An 18023-nucleotide genomic window follows, 5' to 3' on the forward strand; every position below is an offset into this window, starting at 1 on the left:
GAGTGCTGGCTGTGCAGGGAGGGCATTGCTCTGTGACGGTGTCACACTCGGACGGCATGGCAGTGAAGTGGGTGACAGGGTCTCTGTCTCAGGGGTGAATGTAGAAGGAAAACACATGCTAAACTCTTGTTTAGAACCTGTTTCATTCACCATCCTTGTTTTTTACATGTTCATATTTAAGTTCATTTTCAAGCAAACTTGTGAAAACACATATTTTTTTGGAACATCTTCCTCTACAGGCTGTGTGACCAGTGACTAGGGGTCAGATTCCTGTTCTGTCTGGTATCCACACACATGGCTGTGTCTACAGAATGGTCTTGCTTTTGGAATATGAATCTGTCTTTTTGTGCTTTGTGCTTATTTTTTCCCCAAAACTTGAAGTGCAGTTTGCACATGTAAGAAGTGAGAGGGCAAGTTATTAAGTAAAAACAGCTTTGATCCATTCTATTCATTCAAGTTTTGAGTGGGGGCCCGGGAGGCCTAGTCATTGCTCCTGTGGATTTGGGAGTGAGGACAAACTGGACACTTTGTTAAATATTATAAAGTCAGCATGGGAAGCATTGCAGCACTCACACTTTGTCTACTACTTACTCATAGGATGATCTTTAAAAGAAAAAGTAAAAAAGTGAAAAACGAGTGATTGGCTGCCTTGTCAGTCTGTTTCTTTTGCTGAGTCCTTCATTCTCACTTGAAGGGTTGGGAGCTGATTTTTTCCTTTGTGCTGTTGTCTGAGCATTGGTGTCCTATCTGAATAACTTTCCCAGGACAGCTTGTTTTGCCCTGTGGTGAAGAAGAGATTGAACTTGCAGTAAAGAGCCGGGAGCAGATGATTGCCCGCTTGGCTTTTGTCCATTTAAGTAGAAAATGGGACTGGGTGGTTGGCCTGTGGTCCTCAGTGAAGAAAAATTGCTGCTGTATCTCCACTGCTCAGACTTTCAGAGCCTTGGCCCTTTCTGAGTATGTATCACTCTGTGATGGTCTTCTGTTCAAATGTTTGTAAATCTGCAAGCCAGCTTGTTACAGGGAAGCTGCTTGGGCAGCCAGTGGATCTGGGTGTGGAAGCCAGGAGGGCTGGCCTTGTGAGGCTGCTCTGAGTTGGTCCTGCCAGAGTGGACACCAGGTTTGGTGGCTTGGCGCCCGTGGTCATGGCCACTAAATATGTTGATGTCCCTGTTCTTGAAGGCAGCAGCAGGCCTCTCACCTACACAAAAGGGAGTGTGCTGGAAGGTTTGGGTGCGAGGAAGTCACAGTCTCCTCCGAATTCTGCTTGCAAAGGAGCAGGGAGTACCTGTGCACTGGAGAGCTGGCAGCAGGGCCCTGGCCAGTGTCTGGATGCCAGTGTGCATCCAGATGAATGTTTAGTATTTTTTTCTCTGCAGGCTAGTTGTAGAATAAAAAATACTGGAAAAGTAGGATCCATGATGCCTAAACTCAACAGGAGAATTACAAAACCAGGATAAGATGGATGCCAGTAGGTTGTTTCCTGACTGGGTTTCTCCTTGGTTGCATTTGATTGTGTCTCCCTCTAAAATATAGATGATGGAGCCCATTGTTTAACAGCTACATTGTGATAATGTTGATTGAACTAAAAAAGCTTTTTGTGACCCTTTTAAATACAAGGTATTCTTTCAGTACCATGACACTTTGGCAATTAAAAAAAAGGTATGATATATATATATATATGTGTGTGTGTGTATACGTATGTATGTGTGTATATATATATATAAAACACAGTAGTTAAGTCAATAATTCCAAAGAATGGTAAAGATACCCCTGTGCTACCATAAATATTTTCCACTTTGAAAAAGCATCTAATTTAGTAGTTAGAAAGCTGGGCGGAAACAAAGGGCAAAGATAGTAGACGTGGAACTGTCCTTACCATGTAGCCCCCAAGTGAAACTGAAATTTGACGATTTCTGACAGAGGCAAACTAACTAGTGATCCAGACTGAAAAACAGTTAACACAGCCTATGGGGTTGAAGTGGGGGGTTTTCAGAGTTTGGAGATCCATAATCTTATTTTGGCTTCCCTGGTGCTCAGAGGATAAAGCGTCTGCCTGCAATGCAGGAGATCCGGGTTCAATCCCTGGGTTGGGAAGATCCCCTGGAGAAGGAAATGGCAACCCACTCCAGTATTCTTGCCTGGAGAATCCCATGGACAGAGGAGCCTGGTGGGCTACAGTCCACGGGGTCACAAAGAGTCAGACACACCTGAGAGACTTCACACACAACCTTATTTTTAAAACATAAGAGATAAAAATACATTGTCATTTTATCTAAAAATTTAGCCAAAAATTTAAAACTTCTCTAACACGAAATAGTTTGGAGATGATAATCATGTAAATTAAAATGACTTAATGAGGTAGCAGTGAAGAGCAGAGTAACCATGTTATCTCATTGTCCTGATCATGTATGTTTGAGTTGATTTTACTGTATTTGGTGTTATACTGAATTGAGCACAGAAGTTTGCTTTGATGGAGACTGAGGTGCACAGAGGGAGATGCTGGGAAGTAGCCTCCCTAACCCCAGACTTGCAGGCTGTCTCCCTGCTGGTTCTGGATGATTGCTCTCTGACAGGGAAAAGTAACCAGGACAAATGAAGAACACATCTTGTAAACAATGTGTATGGTGTGATCCCTTTTCTGTCTGAGAGAAAATTAAGCCTCTGTAAGTAATAGATTTAGCAGAAAAAAAATCTGCTAACTACATACTTACTGAATAGGTAAGAATGTGATATAGGGAGAAACGTTCCTTTGTATGTTACTCAGCTCTTAAAATGGTTTTTTAATGTGGCATGTATTGCTCTCATGGGACAAAACTACATTAGGGATAAAACTACATGAAAATAACTCCTAATTTGGGGAGTACTATGTTTCAACCTTGTGTCTTTGTTGTCCCGGCTAGCTGAGGGCTTGGAGGATGGCATTGGCACTAAGAAGATGTAGTTACCTTGTTGAGTCCCAGCAGCGGAAGTCCTCAGAACCTTTGTTGCTGACTTGACCCCACTTACTTGGCATCGCTGCATGTCTGAGCCTGGCTGGCTGTTTGCAGAGTGTTGATGTGTTCACTGCATGTGCGGGAGCTCTTTCTTTAGGCTTTGTAGAAGCATGATCAGCTCAAGGCTGATCATGTCAAGTGTGTTAGAGGCTAAAAATGGCACCACAAATAACAGTGGGTACAGACTGCCCACTGAAGGCCTTCTCCATCAGCTCCTTCCTTGCAGGGCCTCTACTTTGGCTTCAGATGGGATTTTCCCTTTTTATACCATGGTGGTGTTGGCCATTCCTAGCTGTGTGCTTTCTTAGAGTGTGAAGACAGCTCTGTGTGGTCCTGAGATTGCCAGGATGATTCCTCCTGTAATTTGTGTTCTGTGTGAGATGCATAATAAGCACACTGTTCATCTTGGAATTGAACCTGGAAGCTGACAGTTGGGTCTTTGGCACCCTCGGCCATTATTTAGTTTACTTGTTTTGATTATTAGAGTAGATGTTTTGAAATTCCTAAGAATCTTACTTATTGAGATTGGTTTTTCTGCCCTCACCTAGTTTCTCTCCTTGGACTTTTTATTTCCTGCTGCTGCTAAGTTGCTTCAGTCGTGTCCGACTCTGTGTGACCCCATAGACAGCAGCCCATGAGGCTCCCCCGTCCCTGGGATTCTCCAGGCAAGACCACTGGAGTGGGTTGCCATTTCCTTCTCCAATGCATGAAACTGAAAAATGAAAGTGAAGTCGCTCAGTCTGACTTCACTGAAAGTGAAGTCCGACTCTTAGCCACCCCATGGACTGCAGCCTACCAGGCTCCTCCATCCATGGGATTTTCCAGGCAAGAGTACTGGAGTGGGGTGTCATTGCCTTCTCCTAGGAGGGTGTTAATGGAGCAAAAAGATTACCTGACTTGGTTAATAGTCCTGGAAATACAAATTGAAACAACAATGAGAAATGCACTTTACTCACCATATTGGAAACAGTTATAAGGTTGGTGATCAGTGTCAGCACAGGTGTGTGGAAACGGGTAAGGCTGAGGGCAGCTTAGCACTGAGGTGGAAGACACGGGTTCTAAAGCCATTCTGGGCATGCTGCCCGGCCAACCCCACCACCGTTGCCCTGGCGGTGCATGTCCTGTCTATGAGTGAGGAATGGTCATGCCTGTCTCATGGGCTTGTGTGAAGAAGACATTAGTTACCATACATAAAATGCTTAGAACAGCATTCTGAGTCCACTCAATGGACTGTGAGTGAAAACATAGTAATATTCATTCACTCTTGGTGGGATTGCAAAATGACACAGTTTTTTGAGAAGGTGTGTGCGTGCATGCTTAAGTCGTGTCCAACTCTTTTCAACCCCAAGGACTGTAGCACACCAGGCTCCTCTGTCCATGGAATTCTCCAGGCAAGAATATTGGAGTGGGTTGCCATTTCCTTCTCCATTTTGAGAAGGTGTTTAGGCTTTATTAAAATTTTAAATGTATATGCTCTTTGACTCCTCCATTCCCTTTCTAGGTATGTATCTTACAGAAATATTTCCAAATGCATACAAATTAAATGAAAGAAAAATGTGTTCATATTATTGAACACCATATAATAATTAAAGCAGGTTAGTTCATTGGTGTGTCCAGGACACATCCTGTGTGTGTTAACATGCACACACCCATGTGGGAAGTTCTGTGAGGTGTTTGGTGAGAACAGCAAGTTGCAGAAGAATGTGCACATGGGGTTCTGCTTCTCTTTGGTGTAAACACATTTGTATGTGCGCATATTTTATAGGCAATAAGGCCAAAAAGGCTGAAACTTCACTCTTGCCGTGAGTAGCGGCTGCCAGAGGGAGTGGGGCTGGAGGTGAGCAGAGTCTTAGCCTTCTGCCGTATGTTCTCATGCAGAGCTTGCCGTGTCCGTACAAAGGGTATGCTCATGTTACTCATACCACTGTTTGGGGCTAGTGCACTGGGACAACCCAGAGGGATGGTATGGGGAGGGAGGAGGGAGGAGGGTTCAGGATGGGGAACACATGTATACCTGTGGCGGATTCATTTTGATATTTGGCAAAACTAATACAATTTGTAAAGTTTAAAAATAAAATAAAATTTAAAAAAAATAAAAAAGAAAATTTCATGAAAAAACTAACAGTGAACTAAAAATTGCCTAGTCTTCTAGGCCAGAGGCAGGGCAAGTGTTGGGAAAGGAGACAAAATGGTTGGGCTGGGGCTCCTCTGTGGGTCTGAATCTCCACAAGCCCTTCCACTCACACAGGCAACTAAGTTAATATTTCTGAGCGTTGGTTTTCTATTTTGTAAAATGGGATAGTAGCAATGCCTCTGCAGGTTCATGGTCATGAGTAAGTTGGTGTGTAAAGGGCTCAGAAATATCTGGCACATGAAACACCCAGTTGAGCACAGCTCGCACTCCCTCCATGACACAGCAGGTCCTGCGGAAACCTGGGGGGACACACAACCAGGATCACAGGTGTGTGAGCAAGCGAGCAGCAAGGCCAAGCACTGTGCCTGGGAGTTAGGGTGCTTCTGTGCTGCCGCCTTGGATGTATTTTGCAAAGCTGCCAAGAATGTCTGACTTGCAGGGACTCTGTTAAATATAATATATAGCATAGATTACAGTAATGCAGAGTTAGTGCTGTTGGTTTACATTTAGGTGAGTGAACTCAGTCTTCCCATAACTAGCATTTTACAGACATAATTGAAAAATTCCTGTAATAAATGCAGTTCGTGATTAAGTGGATCTCGTAACTAAGACAGACTGTATACACTGCTGGGTTGTGAAAGAACTTCTCCCTCCCTGCTTCTTGGTCACAACATATCAGTTCTTAAATCTTCCCATACTTGGGATATGTCTTGGCTGGTTCAGCGTTTTGCTTTCATGTGGATTTTTAAAATAAAAACAGGCGTACCTATACATTTTATTAAGAATGTTCATTTGCTTGGGCTTTTATAACAGTTCACAGCTCTGGGGTCTTAGTGTCTGAGGTTAAGTTGTCGGCAGGGTTGGCTCTGTCTGGAGCTCTAAGGGGAATCTGTTCTGGGCATCTCTCCAGCTTCTGGTGGTGCCAGCAACCCTGGCTTATAGACCTATAACCCTTTACTAACTATTTATATTCTGCAAAGACCCTGTTTCCCAATAAAGTCACGTTCTGGATACAGGGGGTTAGCACAGGAACATGTCTTCTGAAGGGAACACAGTTCGGCCCACAGCAGGTGCTCAGGCTGACGATTCTGACTCTCAACATGGGGTCTTGACTGAGGATGAGGGTGAGGGAGTCCTGGCCCCCTTAGGGTTTCTGCGAGGCTCCTCTTTCATTTTACAATTTTACCGGGGCCTTTGGAAAAGATACAGCCAGATCAATATCAGTTCCACTGTTTGGGGCTCATTTCCAGGTGGTTTCGTGTGGGTCTTATTATTTGGGCAACTTTGCTTTTGTATTCTTTAGTGCTTCTCTTCTTGATTGTTACAGATGGAATAGTTTGGTTTTCAGACTGTTACTTTTTTTTGATTGAAATGCAATTGATATATATGCTTTTTTTTTAAATATACCAATAATTTAATTCAAATACCCATTATTGCAAATTTTAGCTTTTGTTTCCCTATTTATGTTTTTTAGTTTCATTATGAACCTTCATGAAATACTTTAAAGCCATATGGCAGACTGCTATCTATAGTTTGTATTTTAGGTCCTAAAACACCTTAGGCGTTTGTATTGGGTTGGCCAAAAAGATCGTTTGGCTTTTTCCAGCAATCTTATAGAAAAAATATTTGGGAAATTAGAGAAACAAACGTGATGCTTACCTAAATTATATTCTCTCACTTTGCTCACATTGAAGAATCTTTCGTTTTCAGGGATAAAATCCATGATCTTGTAAATGTTTTGTTTATTCACTTGATCTAGTCGGCAGACATTTTTTACTGGACACGACTCCAAGGGTGGGGGTTCAGCAGTGACCAGAGGAAAGCCCCTGCCCTCATGGAAGAGGCCTGGGTGGATGGTTAGAAGGTACCTGTTGTGGAGGACACCATGGAGGTGCTGTTAGTGGGGTGACGAGCCACCCCGGGGGACAGTGAAGGACAGGCCATGAGGCACCCTGCTGGAGGCGAGGAGGAGGCCTGGGCCCCAGGGAAGTGGGTGGACATGGAGGGCGAGCCCTACCAGATGCCGAGTGGAAGCAATGAGGACTCAAGTGGGGGTGAGCTGGGGCGGCGGTAGCAGACCCCGGATGTGTGAAGCTGTACCTTCCCTAGCTGCCGAGCACTTGATAGCTGGTCTCTCATCCACATAATTGCCAGTTCTTACAACTGAGAGTGTGCATACTCAGCATACGTCTGACCTGGAGGCCACATTCACAGTCTGGCATTTCTGCTCACTGCTGTCATTCTCCTTCCTGGAGACTTGAGTTTCCCTTCTGAGCCATTTTCAAACCTAGGAGATCCGACCTTGCAAGGCGAAAGAGTAAGTTGGAGGAGTTGGTTGGTGTCTAGTGGACACATGTAAGGGGAAGGCAGGGAGACAAGGGAGCCCTGTGGGATCTCCATGCTTCTCAGGAGTCTAGCAGTTTTTAGGAGCAGACCTCAGTGTGTCCTGAGCAGAGAACACAGGGCATGTGACAGCTGTGTCTGCCCTTAGGGCCCGAAGGAGAAGCCTTGGTGTGCAGGTGGCATGTGGACACGCGTGTCTGTGTTCAGACAGCTGACGTGCTTCTAATCAGACTCAACCTGTCCTCATAGGCCCACCGATGACAGCAACCAGCCCCCGGGCCGTGGCGTCCTCTCCATGCATGGGCTGACCTATGGGGTCATCCGAGTGGACTCAGAGGAAAAGCTGTCTGTACTCACCGTGCAAGATGTCGGCCTCGTGATGCCTGGAGGTGAGGGTGGGTGTGGGTGCAGAGCCACAGACTGGAGAACTAGCACCCCCCAGCCTTTCCTGCAGGGCCCGCCTTGATGGGGAGTCTGAGACAAAGATGGAGCTTCCCATGGGACAGGGAGGCTTTCTGTTCAGACAGGCTCAAGAGACTGGAGCAGGTGTGCCGTGCTCATTGGTTTCAGGGCTCAGACCGTCCTGGAGGCCGTGTGCACTGGCTGATGACACACGCCATGTGGTCTTTTCTCAGTGTCATCCTCATGTCTGCATGGTGTGTAAATCCCATTTACACCCTAAGCTTACAGCAGTGCACAGCTATGAAATGTTGTTTTACCGCAACAAGAAAATCACAGCTTGCTTCAGGGACTGTGAGGGCCTGTTCTCTTTCACTTGTGGTTTTGCTGCAGATGCTACTTCTTTTTGTGTTCTTTTTTGTACCCATTCATTTCTCCTCTCCAGCTCCCTGCAACTCCCTTTCTAAAGTAACCTGTGCTTGCTGTTTTGCATTCAGCCATCATGTGTTCAGTGAAGCCTGATGGGGTTCCCCAGCTGTGCAGGACAGACGAAGTCGGGGAGCTCTGCGTGTGCGCGGTGGCCACGGGCATGTCCTACTACGGCCTCTCGGGTATGACCAAGAACACCTTCGAGGTAGGTGGCAGGTGAGCCCCATCAGACAGCTTTTGCCAGGTGTGTGGAATAGATGTAAAAGGAGATAGTGATTTCTCAATAGAACATGTTCATGGTAATTAAAATGGTTGTACTTTCTCCTGCCATTTTCTATAGCTTTTAATAAATTTGGCTTAGCAACCTTGTTTTCACCTCATAACCAGAGCTGAGAAAGAGCAAGTACAGTTTATCTAGAGGCAGCCTTTTTCTCATTGCCATTCTCACCCATCTAGAAAGAGCAGCAGCTGATGGGTGGGGGCTGGGGAGCGCGCAGCCCTGCCGAGGCGGAGAGCAGCGGCCTCCTCGGGGACTGTCCGCCTCGACCAAGCATTCGCACTGCACAGCTGCCTCCACCACACAAGCGTGTGTCCGTGCTGTGTGCACATGGTGTGGCATGCAGTTAGCACACACAAATGCACACTGCCTGGTAGACCCAACATTCTCAGAATTCTTACCATTTCACCAAGTGTGCTGACCTTAGGAGGAGCACACTTTGACTAAGTTGTATGTTAGCAAATATGAGTTGATTGGGGATAAATTTTTTAAAGGCTATAAATAGAACTTTGGATGCGAACACATATGATGTGGCTTGTACAGGCAGATCCGTTGGGTCAGGATTCAGGTTTCTAAGTGCCCTTGAAACTGAGCCAGACACAGTCTAAATAAAACCTATCTTCTTTTCTGTGTGGCTTATGTGTTCAAACTAGGGGTCGAGTTTGAACTCGTGGTGGGGCTGCTCCCTCTGTATTTTTGAGTGTGTTTCCCGTAAGGAAGACAGCAGTGTAATGAACAGGAATCATTTTACTACTGACAGATGTTATTTAAAGTGCACCTTGCTTCTCCACTTAACCATTTTTATGCTGTGGTTTTATAAGTAGAAGAATGAATTAATGTTCGTTAGACTGTGGCAGGCCTCTTCAGAGGGCCCTGCGTGTGGGCCAGGGACGAGTTGTGTGAATGGGAATGGGGATGGGGGAGGGGTGTGCAGCCTGGCACTCACGGCAGCTGTGCAGACCTGGGCTTCTCCCACCAGGGCCAGGTGAAGAGACCCAGTGGAGGGAAGCAGGAGCAGGGGGTTCCATGGAGGAGGGCGGAGGTCGGGCTCCAGCAGGCACTCAAGAGTTCATTGTCCCCAGGTGTTCCCGGTGACGAGCTCAGGGGCCCCGGTCAGTGAGTACCCCTTCGTGAGGACGGGCTTGCTTGGCTTCGTTGGCCCTGGAGGGCTTGTGTTCGTGGTGGGCAAGATGGACGGGCTTATGGTGGTCAGCGGGCGCAGACACAACGCTGATGACATCGTGGCCACAGCACTGGCTGTGGAACCCATGAAGTTCGTCTACAGGGGAAGGTGGGTGTGCTCTGTGGTTGGTATGGTTCTCCACAGGCTACACTTTTTATATAAAACTGCAGAAAATTGCTTAAACTAATGGGACTCTGTGTCCTCCTCTGTACATTGAAGCCCCTGAACTCTGTGACTTCTAAGATTCTGTGCAGTTCTTAATGTCCAATTTTATGAAAATTTTCTGAGCCCAATAAATGTATCTTCACTAAATTCTCCAAGTTAAAGAATAATGTCCATTTGAAAAGCATATTTTTATTTATTTATTTTTGAAAAGCATATTTTTAATTAGTAAACTACACAAAAGAACCAAGCATTTATCTTGCTGTAGTTCATTCACCCAAAGGTAACAAATGAGCCATAAACTGCCTGGAAACTGCCTCACGTGGGTTCCTTCTGGGTGGTGTCCCTGACCCCTGCTTGGCACACAGCCAATGATGGATCACTGACCATGGCTCCTAAGGTTTTGCTGATTTGGAGGAAGTCAGCTGCTCTGGGTTTCGCCCTGTGTAGCTTAGCTGACAGGAGCAGGAAGACGCAGAGCTTTGGGTTGGGTGTAACCCAGCCACCTTTGTGCAGAGGACCCCCCAGAGGGCCAGTCTGTGCTTCTCCTGAGAGAATCTGGGCTAGCAGAAAATCATCAACTCCCCAATGGCAAAGTTCTGCTCATTGGGAGAATATTGCTTTGCAGGTACAAACTCAAGATGCAAACTGCAGGGCCCAGTAAGTTTCAGCAGTTTTGATACCTGCACAACTCCTGCCTGTCCTGAGGCTTGAGGCCCATTGCCCAAGCTGCAGCAGGCTGCTTCTACAAGAAGTATGGCAGTCGTCCTCCACCTGCCCCCTGGCTTTGTCAGACTTCTCCCCTGTGCTTTTGTGGGTGAGCGCCTGGGAGTTGGAAGCTGCAGTTTTCCTTTCTTGGGGAGTAGTTGGTGCTGAGAACTCCTGAGCTCTGTGGTCATAGTAGCTGTGAAGCCCTTCATGGCAGGGCCAGTCCTCTGTGAGCATCTCCAGCATGTGCTCACTACCATGTCCTATCTGTATCCACAGAATAGCCGTGTTTTCAGTGACTGTCCTGCACGACGAAAGGATTGTGATTGTGGCTGAGCAGAGGCCAGACTCCACGGAAGAGGACAGCTTCCAGTGGATGAGCAGGGTGCTGCAGGTAGCTCGCGCCTGCCCTGAGCCCCCTCCCTGCTCATGTCATTTTCCCTGTGCCATTGAGTGCTCTGCTTATCCCTCCTTCTGACCACAGACTCATCAGCTACTGAACCTGGGCTCGCCTCCCGGGGCGGGGTGGGGAGCTAAACAGACCCGGCCTAGGGGTCAGAGGTGTGCAGAGCTGCTCCCATTCGCTCGTGGAGTTCACAGCAGGAGTTCTTGTTATGACCCTGAGAGCGTGCTTTTTTCCTCCCAGTGTCCATTGTCGTGTGTGTGGTGTTCCACACGTGTTCCGTGACCTGTGTGTTCTGCTTGGGTTGGCGACCTGCCCTCCTGACCTCAGTGTCTCCATGATGGGAGCTTTGCGAGTGCTGCATGTACTTCTGCGTGGTGTGCTCTGCACAGTCTGAGTATTTGCTCCTTGTCTGTTCACTATACCTGCTTCACACGGTTCTTTCTCTTTTGGCTTTCCAGGCAATCGACAGTATACATCAAGTTGGGGTTTATTGTCTGGCCTTGGTTCCAGCAAACACCCTCCCCAAAACTCCACTCGGGGGCATCCATTTGTCTGAAACAAAGCAGCTCTTCCTGGAGGGCTCACTTCACCCCTGCAATGTCCTCATGTGTCCCCACACGTGCGTTACAAACCTGCCTAAGCCTCGGCAGAAGCAACCAGGTACGTCTGAAGGGCTGTGAGGGCCTGAGGTGGTCCTGGGTCTGGGCAAGGGCCACACAGACCCCATTCTCAGCCTTCGTCTTCTCCAGTCTCTGGTTATACACTCTGGCAGGTCAGCCTCCTCCTGAACACTGTCTTGCTGCCACATACGGGAAGAAGGTAGTGGAGTCCAGGCCCAGGGTGAGGGCCACGGGGGAAGGAGAGGTGCTGGTAGTTACCCGAGCCCAGCCTCCCTGGCAGATGTCAGACGTCCTTGAGGACTCTGGCAAAGCACCTCTCAGGGTCACTGCTCCTTCCTATAGACATTAGAATAAAGCCTGCAAACCTGTTCCATAACTTACAGCCCTTGGAGCCTGTGAGGAGTTCTGCAGCTTCGTTTGTGGTGTCCTCATGATGCTGAACATTTGTCTGCTGCTTTGTAGTTTAGAGAAAGTGAAAGTTGCTCAGTTGTGTCCGACTCTTTGCAACCCCGTGGGCTATATAGTCAGTGGAATTCTCCAGGCCAGAATACTGGAGTGGATAGCCTTTCCCTTCTCCAAGGGATCTTCCCAACCCAGGGGTCAAACCCAGGTCTCCTGGATTGCAGGCGGATTCTTTACCAGCTGAGCCACAAGGGAAGCCCAAGAATACTGGAGTGGGTAGCCTATCTCTTCTCCAGCGGATCTTCCCATCCCAGAAATCAAACCGGGGTCTCCTGCATTGCAGGCAGATTCTTTACCAACTGAGCTATCAGGGAACATGTAATTATAAACCATCTGACTTGGTCCTCCTAGCAACGATTATGCTCTTTAAGGTGGCACCCAGTTACCAATGAAGAGGAATTTATTGCAAGAATGTGGTGCTAGTATAGTGATGAAAAGCCCCCAGCCCCCAGCCTTGACGTGCAAACAGACCAGGGGGGTGGCTGGGCGAGCCCAAGGGGTGTTAGAATGACGAGTAGCAGGCCTGGCACAAGCTGCCCACGCCTCCACACATTGCTGGTATTAACCTGACTCATCCTCTTGGAGTCTTAAGGAGTGGGCGTTCTTGTCTCCATTTTATAAGGAAATGAGATCATGCCACAGAGAGGTTCAGGAACTAACCCAAGGCTGTAGGGCCAGAGTATTGGAGAGACAGACCCAGGCCTGATGCTCTTTGCTCCACTGATGAAGCATGGCCGGGCAGAGATCACAGCAAGTCAGCTAGAGATAGTTGACGGGCCATGGGTATAGCGCAGTGGCGGTAGACATAGGAACGAGGCCACCTCCAGAAGCGAGCTTGATGCAGTGAGAGTGAGCAGTCTCTCCAGATTCAGGTGAGGACACCATTGCTGCAGGAGGAACGGGGTCACCCACTGGCTGACCACCACTCTCTGCCAGCAGAGTAGCCTGTGGGGCTGGGCTGGGACTCCCATGGTAGAGCTTATATCCTCCTTGAAAGAGCACACAAGGCCTCAGCTCTCACTGCTTTTCGGGCACCTTAGGTTGGCATTTACCAGTAATCTTTCTCTAAAGTTTTCTAGTATTCTCAGATTCCTTATTAATGTTCTTCCTCTCTTTTTTTCCTCTTACCTCCATTTTGTTGTTTCGACCCGTGTTTGTGGTATGGAGGGTAGAGTTTATTTCCCAGTGAAGCACCCACTTCTTCACATCCTGTGGGCACTGGCTTCGGGTGGCCAGCCAAGAAAGACATGGGGCACAGCCCTTCATGAGCATGAGAAATGGATGGGGAAAAAGCCTGGCATGTTTTTACTGAATGGACAAAAGTTTTTGGGCTCCCCAGGGAGGCTTCACTCACTGAGCCTCCCTCTCCCTCCTCTAACCCTGTTCATTCCTGGACACCTTGACCTGGTGTCCTGGCCTCCAGTGGGCCCAGGTGCTGGGACACAGTTGGTGGCCAGAGTTCAAGACAGATGCTTAGGATGAAGGATCGCTGGTAAATGCATGACCACCTCAGGGCTGTAGTACTCAGATGTCGCCGGATGACTGGGAACTCTGGACAGGGAAGTGTGACCCCATGAGTGGGCTCTGAGAACTGGCTGGTCACCTGCCTCTCGGGTACTGAGTAGTGCCAGGGCATCCACACCACTCTGAAGCAACGCGGACGGCACAGCTTCATGTAACTGGCAGTTTTAAGGAAGGATGCTCTAATGGTATCTGGTGCCTCTCATCTGTTCTTGTTAAATAATGAAGGTTATGTGGCTCTCTATCATCAAAAAGCTAGTTTTTTCCAGCAAAATACTGAATGCCCTTCACCAGCGAACAAAGGCAGTGGCCTGGGAGGGTGCTTAGGGGAGATGCTGAAAGCTTTATTTCTGTGCCCCCTCACTTGAAGTTTGCTCCTGTTTGTCTTTGTTTTCATGGTAGTGACTTACTTGAAACCCTGTTCTAATCAGGCTTTTCAAAGTCACATCTTTGAAAGGAAATCAGAGTAAGCTCCTTCCTGAATTGGGAAGTCATATTTTCAGGAACTTCGCTCGTGTCCTACCTCATGTATCTCCCTCATGTGCGTGCTGCTGCTGCTTTGCAGAGATCGGCCCTGCCTCTGTGATGGTGGGGAACCTGGTGTCTGGGAAGAGGATCGCACAGGCCAGTGGCAGAGACTTGGGCCAGATAGAAGACAATGACCAGGCCCGGAAGGTGAGAGCTTGCCCGGTTCCTCTCCACTCCTGCCCAGATGCTGTGTCACAGGTGTTACCGACTCCCACTTGCCTTCTCTGCCAGCCCAGTGTTAGCATTGATGGCCTTTCTTCCTGTCTCCCTGCAAGACCCTCCTGTAATCTTGTAAGGAAAGCGTGTTTGCTGGGGTGCAGTGTTTTAGGACTCCTCACGTGGCACAGAAATGGGTAGGTGATGCAGCCCATGACCAGCAGGCCTGAAGCCAGCATCTGCAGTCCCTATCCTGTCTTGGTGTTCCCTGCACACTTGTTCCTGGTTATCCACCAGCCCTGATTGGACACTCACACTGCCTCACGGCCACCTTATAGTGAGGTTTCAGTCTTTGGATCTTTGCAGTTCAAGGAAGTGTCAATTCAAAACCCAGGTTTAAAAGCCAGACATTCTTAAAGCAGCATTGGGAGTTGTAGGAGGAATATTTGGGCCCCACTCCACATAAGCACTAGAGACACAGTTTGTCCCACGCAGCTGCAAGTCCCTGTTATAGCATTCAGCTGGAGAACTCTGGTGATTCACCAAAAGGTGGTCCCACTCTGTGGACTCCAAGGAAATATGACAAAATCAGCCATTTAAGATGTTGCCAGTCTGGTAACATGTAGTAACATGTTCAAAGAAAGTACTTGATGAGCATGTTCCACACCTCACACTGCATTTCTATCATAAAATGGATTAAATGTGGCAGTTGCTGTGTCGGTGTCATGCAACAGGGCTGTCCTTGTTACTGCAGACATGTTAGTGGGTACATGTGATCTGTGTGATCTCAGGGCTGTTGCGTGCCTTCAGAGTTGACCACTGTAAACACAGCAAATTTAAGAGAGCCCATTTTTGAAACAGGGTAGATCTGAGTCTATCATTGCAGCCCCCAGAAATCATTGTTAAAACTTGTGGAAGCCCCAGGAGAAGGGATGTTTCTGTGTCGACTACTCTGTCTATAAGGGGAATGGCATCTTCCCATCCTTGGGCAGATTTCAGAGGCCTTCCCTCGTGGTGGCACGGCCCCAGCCCTCCGATTGCTGGGTCTGAATCACGCACAGTGAATTCCAGTCACTGCCAGGAAAGCATTGTAAACGCCTGCTTATCCGGTTGATTATATTTGTCAGAGATTATCCTCTCCCGACTTAAGGCACTGACAGACCCTACTGTTAGATGCTGAGGCCAGCCCAAATGCCCAGGATGGTCTGGACCTAACAGCTGTGCTCTGTTCCAGTTCCTGTTCCTCTCGGAGGTCCTGCAGTGGAGGGCGCAGACCACCCCTGACCACGTGCTGTACACGCTGCTCAACTGTAGGGTGAGGCCCCACCCGTGTACCCTGGTGTTGCCTGTGTGCGCGCCATGATTTCATGCTGCTGTTCCATACTCTCCACTCAAACCTTTCTCCGTCTTACCTGAATCCTTTTGTTTGTTTGTTGGTATTTTGATTGAGACCTTTTACCTAAGAAAGGTCACTTTTTAATATAAGGGTTTGAGTGTGTGCGTGCGTGTGCGTGCGTGTGTGTGTGTGTACATGTGCTTAGTCGCTTGGTTGTGTCTGACTCTCTGCAACCCTTTGGACTATAGCCCTCCAGGCTCCTCTCTCCATGGGATTGTTCAGGCAAGAATACTGGAGTGAGTTGCCATTTCCTCCTCCAGGGGATCTTCCCAACTCAGGGATCGAACCCATGTCTCCTATGTCTTCTGCATTGCAGGCAGATTGTTTACCTGCTGAGCCATCAGTTGTATATATACACACATACATTTATATATGTATATACTTACGTACGTATATATATACACACACACATATATATAGCATGTGTGTATGTATACACATATACTTGTGTATGTATATATTTTAGCAATATTTTTGCAGTATCTCCCCCTAAATGAGTGGAGAATGTCTACAATAGAGAACAGTTGTGGATCTGAGAGGTATTTATGTTTCTTTTTATTATTTAACTACCTTTTTTTTTTTTTTTGGTAAAAAAGTCATGTTTTAGTTATAGGCTTTCATTCTTACGAGTGAAAATAATTTTTGTAATTAAGGTTCACATTTACATTTCTCATTAGAAAAGTAAGTCATCAGATTGTGCTCCATAATAGTACTTAAGAGTAAGGCCTTAAATGCACAAGCAAATAGTACTGACAATGAGCAGTAAATGCAGAAGTCTTAAAATACACCTGTTTTTGTTTACTCTGGAAATAAAGCCTGAAAACTAGATTTAGTTAGGTCTTCTTGACTAGTGTGGATGCTTGCAACTTTAAGACATTATAGCTCTTCAGAGATGCAAAATATCACAATCTTTGTGCACAAAGGTGCCTCTTGTCACTTAGAGCAGTCAGTTAAGGACAGTGAAAGGAAATGCCAACTATGTAAGTCCCTCCCTAAATCTGTAAGTTGGACATCCAGCTGCAGACCAGTTTCGCAGTGATTTAGTTTGTAGAAGTACCTCTGGTCCTCCTCTGACTCCGCTCATCTTGACCCTGCATGCTGAGCTGACCTCAGCAGTTCTTGTTCACTGTGTCTGTTCAGACCGACCCCAGGAAGAGCCTTAGAAAGCCCTCCCGCTCCCCAGCTTCTGTGAGGAACGCTTGCTGTCCCTGCCGTTTGGTGCCTACACTTGGACCCTCTTCGTAGGATTAACTCTCTTGGCTCAGGGCCCATGGGTGCACATGGGATACGGTTACCAGGAGCCTTGTGTCTGATCTGAAGCCAGCCTGCCTGCTGCATTCATCTTTCTCCCTTGGCTCTGCCTCAGCCTGTAAACACAGATAAGGCTGCTTTTCTGGCACTGGTGCATGGTTGTGTCCCAGTTACTCTGTAATCATTGCTTCTGACTTTCTTTGTCCTCTGCCCTGGCATTTCTCCTGGAGACTGTTGGTGACTCCTTTTTTTCTGCAGCATCTCTTGTGGTGTCTGGTGGTTCCCAGCAGCACCTCCAGAGGGGCCACTGGAGCTGGAGCCTTATCCAGCCTGGCTTCAGCTTCGGGAGGAACTCCTCTTCGGAGCCCCTTCCCTGAGCTCCCTGAGGGTGACCCTTCCAGAGCTCTGGGTGAGAGGAAGTTTCATTGCTGTCACAGACACAAAGATTCAGAAATGATTTGGTTGTATTGGTAGACTGTAGTCCGGTCAGCAGGAAGAAACAGCTGGTCCAGCTACATATCACTTGGGGGCTGGCAGTGTGCTGGACAGGTCAACTGTGTCCCCATTCCCAGATCCTGAGTTCACAGTCCTTTGCTGTGGCCAGACACGAGGTCATTGGGGAAATGTGTTCACCAGAAATGAGTCATATTCTCGAAGGGGTGAGTTGTGGAGGTCAAGCCCATGTGTAATCTTACTTCAGGTCAGCGTGGGGACAGCATGGCCCACGGTAGTAGCCTTCCTTCAGACAGGAGGCCTTCCTTCCTTCTGTCTCCCAGGCCTTCTGATGTGGCAGCAGCTACATCCACAGAGCTGGATGGGTCAGCAGGGAGTTGGTGTCTGCGCTCATCCCCATCCTCCCAGAGCCCTGTGCGCACTCAGCATAGGTGTTCAATCTGAGCCGCAGGTCAGGAGCATCCTCTCCATGGCGGTCACAGTGGAATTTCCATTCACCCAGCCTTCTAGCTCAGCACCATCCAGTAGAAATCAGCATAAGCCAAATGCACAGTTTAATATTTTCTGAAAGCAAAATTTTGAAAAGGTGAGAAGAAACA

General features: G+C 47.7%; 1 protein-coding gene across 1 annotated transcript in view; it reads left to right on the forward strand.

Annotated features, from left to right (window-relative positions):
* DIP2C (disco interacting protein 2 homolog C) overlaps positions 1-18023 on the forward strand; it is a 292751-nt gene that overhangs the window by 229993 nt on the left and 44735 nt on the right. Inside the window, 7 exon segments of the mRNA XM_070381226.1 lie at positions 7723-7862; positions 8370-8506; positions 9661-9869; positions 10911-11025; positions 11496-11697; positions 14206-14315; positions 15559-15639. Of these exon segments, the coding sequence (XP_070237327.1) occupies positions 7723-7862; positions 8370-8506; positions 9661-9869; positions 10911-11025; positions 11496-11697; positions 14206-14315; positions 15559-15639 (994 nt within the window).

Source organism: Bos mutus, chromosome 13 (assembly GCF_027580195.1).
Source record: "Bos mutus isolate GX-2022 chromosome 13, NWIPB_WYAK_1.1, whole genome shotgun sequence".
Taxonomy (NCBI): Eukaryota; Metazoa; Chordata; class Mammalia; order Artiodactyla; family Bovidae; genus Bos; species Bos mutus.